The sequence below is a fragment of the Equus asinus genome, chromosome 7 (genome assembly GCF_041296235.1).
Source record: "Equus asinus isolate D_3611 breed Donkey chromosome 7, EquAss-T2T_v2, whole genome shotgun sequence".
Taxonomy (NCBI): Eukaryota; Metazoa; Chordata; class Mammalia; order Perissodactyla; family Equidae; genus Equus; species Equus asinus.
Window position 1 is genome coordinate 99,899,426 of NC_091796.1, and position 10,401 is coordinate 99,909,826.

The 10,401-nt window shown below is 56.0% G+C and overlaps 1 protein-coding gene across 2 annotated transcripts; it reads right to left on the bottom strand.

Annotated features, from left to right (window-relative positions):
• Positions 1-610: 610 nt before the first annotated feature.
• Positions 611-7,200, bottom strand: LOC139045725 (alpha-1-antiproteinase 2-like). 2 transcript variants are annotated; one of them, XM_070514244.1, is made up of 6 exons: positions 7,083-7,200; positions 6,744-6,783; positions 4,779-5,437; positions 3,075-3,345; positions 1,754-1,901; positions 611-919 (listed from the first exon to the last, which is right to left on the bottom strand). In XM_070514244.1, the coding sequence occupies exons 3-6, from the start codon at positions 5,431-5,433 to the stop codon at positions 728-730; spliced, it is 1,266 nt and encodes a 421-aa protein (XP_070370345.1). In that variant the 5' UTR covers positions 5,434-5,437; positions 6,744-6,783; positions 7,083-7,200; the 3' UTR covers positions 611-727. The 2 variants fall into 2 exon arrangements, with proteins under 2 accessions (XP_070370345.1, XP_070370346.1); XM_070514245.1 differs by lacking the exon at positions 6,744-6,783 and having other exon boundaries at positions 7,083-7,198.
• Positions 7,201-10,401: the final 3,201 nt, after the last annotated feature.

Consider the following 10,401-nt stretch of genomic DNA (forward strand, 5'->3'; position numbering starts at 1 on the left):
GGAGGATTCCTGAGGCAGAGATGAAATGCCGAGGACAGAAGCATGTACTTCCGGTCCAGCTACACTGGAAAGAGCTCCAGGGAGAAGCAGCCGGAGCCACTTGCAGAAAGACCTGTGTGCTGTCGGGGTCCACGCCCGGCTTGGGGAACAATGTGGGATGAGACGGGGAGCCGGTGTCTCCCTTTTGCTGCTGGAGATGTGGCATCTCAAGGTCCCCATGTGAGCTGAAGGCTCTGGGAGCAACAGGGAGGCAGCCTCATGGTCGGGACTGGCTGCCCTGCAGGGTGAGGGCTGTCACAGAGCAGTGCGGGGGTTCCACGAGAATCAGCAGGGCTGGGGGCTCAGCAGGAGGGCCTAGTGGATGCTTGGTGGAGGTGGGAGACTTGGGCTGGTATCTGAGCCCATGTCATTCTTCCTGGGGGATTCCCAGACAAGACTGGGAGGTCTGGAGCTTTTCAGGAAGCTGTGGGTTTCAGCCAACATTTCATTGAGGCCCAGCACAGGGCCTGGGAGGGGTAAATGCCTAGTTGATATGAATACAGTAGATACAGGGAAGATTGCCGTGTCCTGGGTTGCACACACATCCTGCGGTCATCAACAGCGAATCAGAGACAAGAAGATGAGGGCTTTGCCTGTCACACTGAAGCTTGTGCCAGGTCAGCCATTCTTTAATGTGGTCTCGGGTGGGGACCTGGCCTGGGAGGGGAGGGCTGAACCAGAGAGGTAGTTATTTTTGGGTGGGATCCACCACCTTTCCCACGAAGAGGGGACTCTTGGTGTTTCTATCGTAGATGATTAAGACGAAGGGCCTATTGAACTCCACATTTGTGTGTAGTAACGTGCGGATGGCTTCCACAATCGTGGCTCCAGCAGCTTCAGTGCCTTTCTCGTCAATGGTCAGCACGGCCTTGTGCAGCGCCTGGAGGGGAGAGGGCACAGAGGCCTGTTCTGAGCAGGGTCGGGAGGATCCTCACCCCGGCCTGGGAGCAAGGCCCGATGAGGAGGGCGTTCTCGGGTGGGCTCACTCAGGCCTCTCTCATCCACTGGCCTGCATCCCATCCTCGTCCTCACTCTCTGCAGGGGGCCTACGAGCCTCCTTCACCTCCTCCAGCAGCTGCCTGACTCCGCCATGGCGCCCTCACTCCTCCTCCCGTGCCACCGTCCTCAGCCTCCCTGCAAACAGCCTCACCCTCAGGAGGGAGAGGGGTTTCCGGCACATCTCTTGTTTCTGTAGCAGATTTCAAGCTCCTTGGGGACCCAGGCTGGGACGGGGATCTTCTCAGCACCCACTGCACACCAGGCACTCGGTTGGTGCCCGGTCATTGAGCTGCACTGGTGTCTCTGATCACCTGCAATTCTCCTGAAGAAATGGCATCTCAGCCGAAGTCCCTGGTTCACTCGGACTCAGTGACTCTCCAGGATCTCCTAGAGTCACGGGACTCAGGGGCCCAAAGTGCTCGGAAAGCCCTGAGCCTAAGCCTGTCTTTGTAAACATGGGTCGATCGAGGCCAAGAAGGGAAAGCCCTGCACACAGATGGCACAGAGGTCGAGGTGTCTGGCCTGGAGGAGGTCCCTGAGACACCAGGAGCACTGAGGCCGCCTCCTCCGCTCTGCCCTCTGAGCCTGTCCAATCTGGCTGGAGGTAGCGGACCTCCTGGGAGGCCCCCCGCCTGCAGGCGTGTTTGCCTCCTCAGACCCAACCCTGAGCTGCGGCCCCCACACATCTGCCCCACGGACACAGGCACAGACTCACCTTGGACACTGTCAGGGACGTTTCCTCAGTGATCCCGGAGAGGTCTGCCTCCAAGCTGAAGACCTTGTTGATGCCCAGCTCAGGCAGGATGCGTTTTAGATCGTAGCATCCAGAAATGGACAGTTTTGGCAAACTTACATTAGCATATCTGTCAAAAAGTTTAGATAACACAGGGGTTTATTTCAGAGCATTGAAAGTGCTTCCTTTCTGAGCCTTTCTCCCATTTAGCCCCCTACCCCCTGTCATATGAGGAGGCAAGGCCAGCCTGGGTTTATTCTGCTTTTAGCCCCCATACACCTGTGTCAGAGGACATCAGAATCACAAGACCCTCTTGTCCTGCAAAGCCTCTCTAATGCCACCTCCTCTGAGAAGCCCTCCAAGCAGATCCAGGTGTCCTCTGGGAAGCACTTTGCACACTGTTCTGCAGGGTTTGGCCACCCCAGAGTGGGCCTTCTCTAGGCCTGAATCCCAGGAGAACGTAGGGCCTGGTCTGAGGTTCTGAGTGACGTCTGTTTGGTGAGTGATGAGTGACTGGGGGCCTGAGTCACCTCTCGTTTTCCATGGGGACAAGGTGCCGACCTGAGGGTCTGACATGTGGCTGACTGGCACTCAGGCTCTGTCTGGCCTGTTCTGGACCCAGCCCACCTTGTTCTGTTTACTCTGCCTCTGGTGCCCGAACACAGGAGGCGGCGGAAGAGGTCCTAAAATGTCTATTCATGTTTTTAACCTCATAGTTCTTTGCCTTTTCATTTTTGTTTCATAATGTACATAATAGAACAGTGCAAGAGGCCTGGGCGTTGGATGGATTCAGAGATCTGCACTGTTTGGGCTGCAGCCTCAGGTATCACTTCACTCCAGAGGACCCGGTCCAAACACCCCGATTTAACATCAGAGGAACCCAACACCCTCAGCATGTGCTGCAGTCCCCACTCTGGGCCTTTGCTCTCCCTCCTCTCAGCAGCTCCCCCTGCCCAGCGTGGATGTTCTAGCCTTTGCTGCACAGCAACTGCTCCCTTTGCCAGGGAACCCACCCCGTCCTCCTGGTTCCCCCACGGCATGTGCTGGTGTTGCTCGACCAGTTTGGGCCCTGGCACCGGAAGGGGCAGTGTCAGTGCTGGGGAATGTCCCCAGGACCAGGACGTTCACCTCCTCAGCTGTGGGCCCGTCCCTCTCCCGTAGCCTGAGTCGTGCTACCTGAACGGACGCTGGGTTCTGTCTGGACTCACAAGGTCACGCGATGTGGCTGTGTGCCATGGGATGTGGACCCCCCTTCCAACCTACTGGCCTGACCTCCTGTGGCATCTCAAGGTTTGGAAGTCACCTCGAGTGTCTGTTTTCCAAGAACCTGGCGAGGATCCCCTTGGTGAGCGTGTCCTCCAGGTGCTGCAGCTTCCCCTGGTCGGGCAGGATGAAGATGGCCGTGGCGTTGCCCTTGTAGTCCAACAGCAGCACCCAGCTGGAGAGCGCGTCAGAGTACTGGACGTCAAACAAGTCCCGGCGCTTCATCATGGGCACCCTGACAGTGGTCTTCTCGTCCACGTGGAAGTCCTGCTCTGTCGTCGACTCAGGCTCGAAGGGCTTCTCCCATGTACCTGGAGAGAAGGGAAGGTGGACATCAGCCAGGGTGGGAAAAGGTCTAGAATAGGGTAGCAGAATGAAGGAGCCGAGAACCTCCGAGACGAGACCTCTCTCTGAGCCTCAGCTTCCCCATCTGTAAACGGGGCTAACAGGAACAGTCAGAAAACTGACGGACTTTTGTGAGGATAAAGGAGGACTTGAATAGGATCCAGAATGTCTATATTATAGAAAGGAAGGGCTGCCCATCTGGCTGTGTAGAGTAAGCGTTTTTACTTGTATTTCATGCTTATTTGTTTGCTGGTGGCTTGGGATATTCTAAATGTGAATTATTGGCACCAGCTGTGCTCGGCACCCGCTTGCCTTGGGCTCCCTGCCCCTTGTCAGGTGATGGTTCTTATCATCCAGGGAAATCACTCTTGATCTCACCCTAACTTCCTGTTCCTGGACCAGCAGGTGAAATGCGGATGCCTAGGCACCTCCCCTCTGCCACACGGAGAGAACGTCACCGTCCCAGCAGGTCAGAGTAGATGGGTGCCTCGGGGAGCCCTGGGCCCAAATTTCTGATTGGACAGGAGATGGAGACTGAGGCGGGAGAGGGGGTGAGAGCCCCCCCAAAAGCCCACAGCAGAGCTGAGACCTAGAAGTGCTGACTCCAGCTGGCCCCTCTCCATCGCACTATTGCCTGTAGAGCAAGCAGCCAAGAGTGTGCAGGAAGCAGCCCCTGGCCTGGACCGTCCCCTCCCACCCCAGGCTATTCCCATGGGTGTGTAAAGTGCCTTAGGATGCCCTCCAGGGCCCACAGGTTCCCGCCAGTTTCAACACTCAGGGAGGAGGCAGGCTGACATTCAAGCTTAGCTGAGCACCTGCTAAGAGACTGCCGAGTCCCGTGTTCTTTGTAACGTGTTTAAACCTCACAGGAAGCTGCCACCAAGAGTCTTATGATGTCCAGGTAACAGAGAGGAAACTGGAACCTCCGAGAGGCAAAATGACTTGCCCACAGTCAAACAGCTAAGAAGTGGTAGAGGCAGGATTTGAACCTGGGTCTTTCTGACTCTCAAGCTGTCCCTATTTCCACTAGACGAGAGTTGTCAGAAGTGCGTCCCATGAGACTATTCCCTTCATAGCCTCTACTAAAATTTGCTTTTCTGGGTCTCTATCTTAGGAGACATTGCATACTGTACCCCCCTCCCAGGTGGGAGTTTCCACGCACTGCAGGACACTAATGGCTCTGGAAAGGCTGCAGAGAAGACAATGATTCGCCTGTTGAGAGCACCATTCCCCAACCTTCTTTGCTTGTGGAAAGTTTTTAGTGGTTGTGTGTGGAAAATTGAATAGCACCTCCTAAGATTCCACCCTGCACTGCCTCAAAAAGTTTAAGAAGGGAGTGTTTGGCAATGTTGTTGGCTGTTTCCATGGGAACTAGCTCAGGTTGGTTGTGCAACCTTACCTTTAAAAAAAATGTAATTCACCAGAGCCAAAACTGTGTCTTTGTCAAGATCCTTGACCAAATCCACAATTTTTCCTTGGGTTCCCTTTTCTACATAATCATTGATCTGTTTCTTGGCCTCTTCAGTGTCCCCGAAGTTGATGGAGAAGGCTTCTGAGTGGTACAGGTTCTTGACATCTTCCTGAAACTTATCCAGTAGCTTTGCACTCTCGTCGATGAACAGCCCGTTGCCCGTGGTCAGCTGCAGTTGATTGTCTGAGTGGTTGAGGGCGTTCAGGAGATGCTGGAAGCCATCGTGGATCTGAGCCTCAGCTAGCTCAGTGAGGTTGAAACTGAGGCCCTCCAGGATCTGGGTGTGAGTGTCGCCCTTGGCTCCCAGGGAGAGCAACGCGAAGGCGGTCGCGATGCTGACTGGGGAGAAGAAGATGTTGGTGGTGTTGGACTGATGGGCCACGTGGCGGTACAGGCTGAAGGCGAAGTCAGCCAGGTTCGGGGCAATCTTGTGTTCGGCTGGCTCCTGTGGCTGTTCCTTATCATCCTTGGTTGCGTGCGTCTCCTGGACAGCGTCTCCCTGCAGATCCTCAGCTAGGCAGCTGGGGACCAGGCAGCACAGGCCTGCCAGCAGGAGGAGGCACCATGTGATGGAGGATGGCATTGTTCTGCAAGAGAGAGAAGGGGCACCAAGCCCAATTCAGGCCACACAATGAGTCCCTGGGCCACTGATCAGTACCATGGAGAGCAACCACAGTTTATGAAACACGTACTCTGTGCCAAGCACTGTCCTACATCACCATCATGGAAAGACTCAGAACGGTGCAAAGGCTTTCATGGTGCTTACCGCATGCCAAGCTCCACTCTAGGTACTTTACTGTCTTATCCCATTGTCCTGGTGTCACGGACCCCGGAGGTAGGTCATGTGACAAGTCTCGGTTTACAGATGAGAGCACCAAAGGCCAGGGAGATGTCAGTCACCTGCCCAAGGTCACAGAGCAGTAAGGCAGCAGGACCAGCATCACATACCCAGGTGGTCTGGGTCTGGAGTCCATGCTCTCCATGGCCCCACTAACATCGGCAGTGGCCCTGAGGTACGGATGCCACAGCCCCCATTTTATAAAATGCCGGGCACACAGTCAGCTCTCCGGAAGCATCGGTTGTCATGGATATTCCTGTGGATCTTTCAGAGCACTATACAGTTGCCTCAGCCACCGTATACACATCTTTGTAAACCCCATCTCCAAAAACCAACGACAGAGAAATCATATCCTCCCAATGCTCAGGAGATCAAGGCTGGTAGGAATGGGGTGAGGGGAGAGAAGGCAAAGGTTCTCTAGGTTTTGCCAAAGAAGACAGAGAGGTCGAGTGACCATCTAGGGTCACTCCGCATCAGAGAAGCCTGGAGGCCAGCCTGGACTCTCCACTCCCCAACTGGCGCCTGAGACCGGAGAGAATCATGTTGACGGTAGGAACGGGATGCAGAGCATAGGTTCTGGAACTAGGTGGCCTGAGTTTGAATCCCGGCTGGTGCATAAATTGGGGTAAGTTCCCAACCTCTCTGTCTCCAGTTTCCTCATCTGTAAAATGGGAACATGCACAGTAACCGCCTCTGAAGGTTGCTGTGGGGCTTCTGTGTGCGACTGAGTGCAAGGAGCTGAGAAGCCGCCTGGCTGGAGCCAGGGCTCAGGAGCCAGCACGTAGCCCTGACGACAGCGCCCTGCCCTGGGCTTCCCAACACCCTGACTCCCACAGGCCCCTCGTGTGCAGTGAGGCCCATTGCGACCCCTCCATGCCGAAGCCGGGTGCGGTTCTGCTCAGGGCATCTGCAGAGGCTGGAGGCCCATTGAGCGGCTGAACCTGGGCTCCTGGTGGGGCCTGGCTTCACCACCTGGTCCCTACAGGAGCCTGGTCCTCACTGGCCCTCCCTGGGCCTCATCCTTCTCATCTGTAGAAGGGGAGAAAGATACTCACCCAAGCGGTAGGGGAGGTGGTGCAGCCTACAGGAGACAACCTGCAGAAATGACACAGGAGCTGTGCCGACTGAAAGGTGCTCCTTCCTGGGGCCCCAGGACTCCAGGGCCAGACACCCACTTCCACTCATGCTCACAGAGGGCACTTTATCTACCAGTATGGATTAGGGGGCCCTGGGCAGGCTTGGGGAGCGGGAAAGGACCTCTAAGACTGCTGTTCCTATGACAATGGGAGACCCAGCCCTGGCCCACTCCATCCACCTGCATCCCGAGCCTGCCTGGGCAGCACAGGGTTGTGGGGGTCTCTGTGGAGGCTCTGGCCAGTGGAAGGCATACTTACGATTCACTGTCCCAGGTCAGTGCTGGTGACTGAGGCTGAGGTTACAGAACCGCGTCCTCATCCGTATTTAAGCAGTGGGCCCAGAGCGACAACAGGGGAGGCTGTTGGTGAATATTAACCAGTTCTCCGATGAGCAAACAGGGACTAAGTCCGTTGGCTGGACACTGAGCTGCCCGCCCACGCTGCCTGTATGTGCTGTGCCTGGGCAGCAGCCAGCCCTGCTCCTTATCTCAAAGGCAGGCATTGTGCCCAACCCCTATACCGTAGGTCAGGGGTCAGAGAGTAAATCTATGAAGAAGTGCTATGCTGCCTCTGGCAAGCTGCATCACCTCTCTGAACCAGGAGGTGTTTTCATCTGCATGGCAGGGGTCTGGAAGTCTCACTTCCTAGCATGGTCATCAGGGACGTTCAAAATAACTTCTGTAAAGTGTGTGGCACCCAGTAGGTTCTTTATTTTGGCCTGCACAGCCCTCTGCTCAGCCCTGTTCCCCAGGTTTCTCTGGGCGGGAGGAGGCTCAATTCCTGGCCAGCCTCAGGCCTGTTTCTGTTTCCACCGGATGTGGCTCCTGGCAGACAAATGCCATCCATATACGCTGGTTGAATTTTTCCAGGAGTTTGGCCCCGCTCTGGGGCTATTTCGGACCCTTCCAGGCACTGGCGGCAGTTGAAGGGGCTGCAGGGTTGAGGCCAGTAGACCCCCACTGGACTGTGGTCCCTTTAAAAGCCTAAGGCAGACCACATCCCACTAAGCACCTCCCATGCCTGCTTGGTGCACGGTGTATCCTCCAGAGACGTCTGTGGAATGAGCGGATGAGTGCGTTTCTGTTCCTCTCCCATTCCCGCAGTCCCAACTGTGGACCTCTCCCAGGCGGAGGACCTGCAGATTCCTCTACACACAGAGTCAGCCCAGGGAACCGTGCTCCCCCCGGTTCATTGGCTGTGAGACCTCAGGCAAGCTGTTTAAGCTCCCTGTGCCTCAGTCTCCCCATCTGTAAAAAGGGGGAGGTGACAGCATCTACCTTGTTGGGCTGCTGTGAGGATTAAATGTAGCAGCTCAAGGTAAGGTCCTAGCCCGGGGTTGGGTGCGCCCAGTAAGCCCTTTATGATGGTGCCCTCCCCCAGTGGGTCTCCCTGGTGTCGTTCCTGGTGGGTGGGTGAGGGGTGCCTCCCTGGAGCTTTCCTCCAGGCTTCTCTCGTTCTGTACTCCCAGTAACCCTGTGAGGGAAGAATGCGCACACTCCATCCGGGAGCAGGAAGATCTCAGAGAGGGGAGGACGCCCCTTTCCCATCCTTCCCAACTCCCCAGTTCCACAGTCTGGCACCAGGGCCCTGGCTGCCTCCCCTGAGCTGGCTGAATGGGCGTCTCCCCCTGGGGCTCTGCTTCCATTTACAGCCTGGAGAGCTAGGCTGTGGTGGAGAGGCCTGCCCTCCCTACCTCCTGGGCATTTCTTCCTTTCCCTGTGCCTCAGTTTCCCTATCTGTACATTGGTCTCCCTCCCTGCCCCCTCTACCTCCAATTCCAGGCCCTGTGGTGGTGGCCACACCTCCTGCTGCAGCCAGGCCTCCTCCTCCTCCTTCAGCGGGCCTCTGAGGGCTCCGAGGGGAGAGGTGTGTGTCGCAGATCCTGGCTGGGGGCAGAAGGGAAGCGAGACATCCCCAGGGGACTGAGGCGTTTGGAGGAGAAATGAAGAGAACACACCCAGCAGGGGGAATGGGAGGAAGCGAGGGGCTCTGCTCCTCGGCAGCCCTGCCCCTTTCAAGTCAAGGGCTCCGTGCTCACTTATCATGATCTCTCCATCCTCACACCCACTCACTCCCCACTCCACCAGGATTTCATGCTATGGAGAGCTCCTCTGGACACACATCCTGGGAAGAAAGGGTGGAACCATCTGGAAAATGAGCAAGGACAGAATCCCTGGTGTGAAGGGGCCTCCGGCAGCCATTCTCAAGGGCACTGTGTCCCATGAGCCACAGCCCTGGTGGGGAACGTGTTGTCCACTTGATTGTTTCTGGAATTCTCGATTGCAGATGAATCTGTGCTGATTCCCTGGGAGTTTTGCATCATAGGAAGGTCCTGTGGGCTGGTTGTGAATGAGGGGAGTTGGGGGAGAGCTGACCCCTCTGTGGGCCATGCCTTGAGATGGGCATGCTGGAGAGAAGCAGGAGAGCTGAGGTGTGGGCTCTGCAGAAGGAAGGGAGTGAGGGAGAGGGGTGTGTGAGGGGCTCTCGGCCAAGCAGATCAAGGACCAGAGGCCCAGACTAGCCAGGACAGTGATGGACTTCAGGGGCGCTGCACCCATTGACCCTGCACCCACTCAGAGGATGTGGGCCCCAGCCTTCTGACTGCCCCATGCACACATACGCAGACACACCACATGCACCCCTCTCTTGGATCCCCCCATACTCTCTAGGGGATGCCCCTTCCAGGCCCGGTCCTTCCTCAGGGGGCAGTGTGGGTCAGGGTTAAGGCACGGGCTGGGGAGCTAAGCATTTGGGTTCATGCCTTAACTCCATCACCCTCTTTTTGTGAGATCTTAGCCACTTAACCTTTCTGGGCCTGAGTTTCCTCATCTGTGAGATGGAGGATAAGGCTGCTGCTTCTACTAGGATTATGAAGAGTCAATGAGATGATAGCACATAAGATTCAGGGCAGCCTCAAACATAGATGAGCCCTAAGTAGGTACCAACCACCATAAGATCCTTGGGGCTGTGTCCAAGGCCTGGGAAACCTTTCCAACGGATCTCAGGGGCTGAGCCAGAGGAAGACTCGGGGAGCAGGGCCCTTTGTCCAGGGACGCCTCTGCAGATTCAAGCTTCCGCTTATCCCAGAAAGCCACCAGTCCCTTCTCCTGGGGGCTGCGCTCATCTTGCTTCCCGAAGGCCCCCGGCCAGGTGCAATCAGCATCTTACTGAGCACCTGTGAGGGGCAGGGGGCCGGGTTGGGTGTCCCAGGTCTTCTCGTCCAGGGGATGAACCCAGTTTGCATCATCCGTTTGCCTCCCTCTGGCGTCTTGCGAATCTGTCAGCTTGCAACATCTTAGTGGACGCTCCTCCCTCCTGCACACAACCCCCAGGGCCGCTTCCTGTGTGTGGTTCAGTTCTTGCTCTTTCTGAAACTAGCTGGCTTCTTCACAGCTTCTCAATTCCACTCCTCATCCTTACTGGGATGGAGAAAAAGAAGGCAAATCTGTGCTTCGTAAGTGACCATACAGCTGATAGAGGGAATAAACATCATCTGTAGCTTCATCTCCCACTTATTAAAGTCTGTAAGGAACGGTTTCTACATACAGTTTCTACGCTTTTTTAATCTTTACGGTTT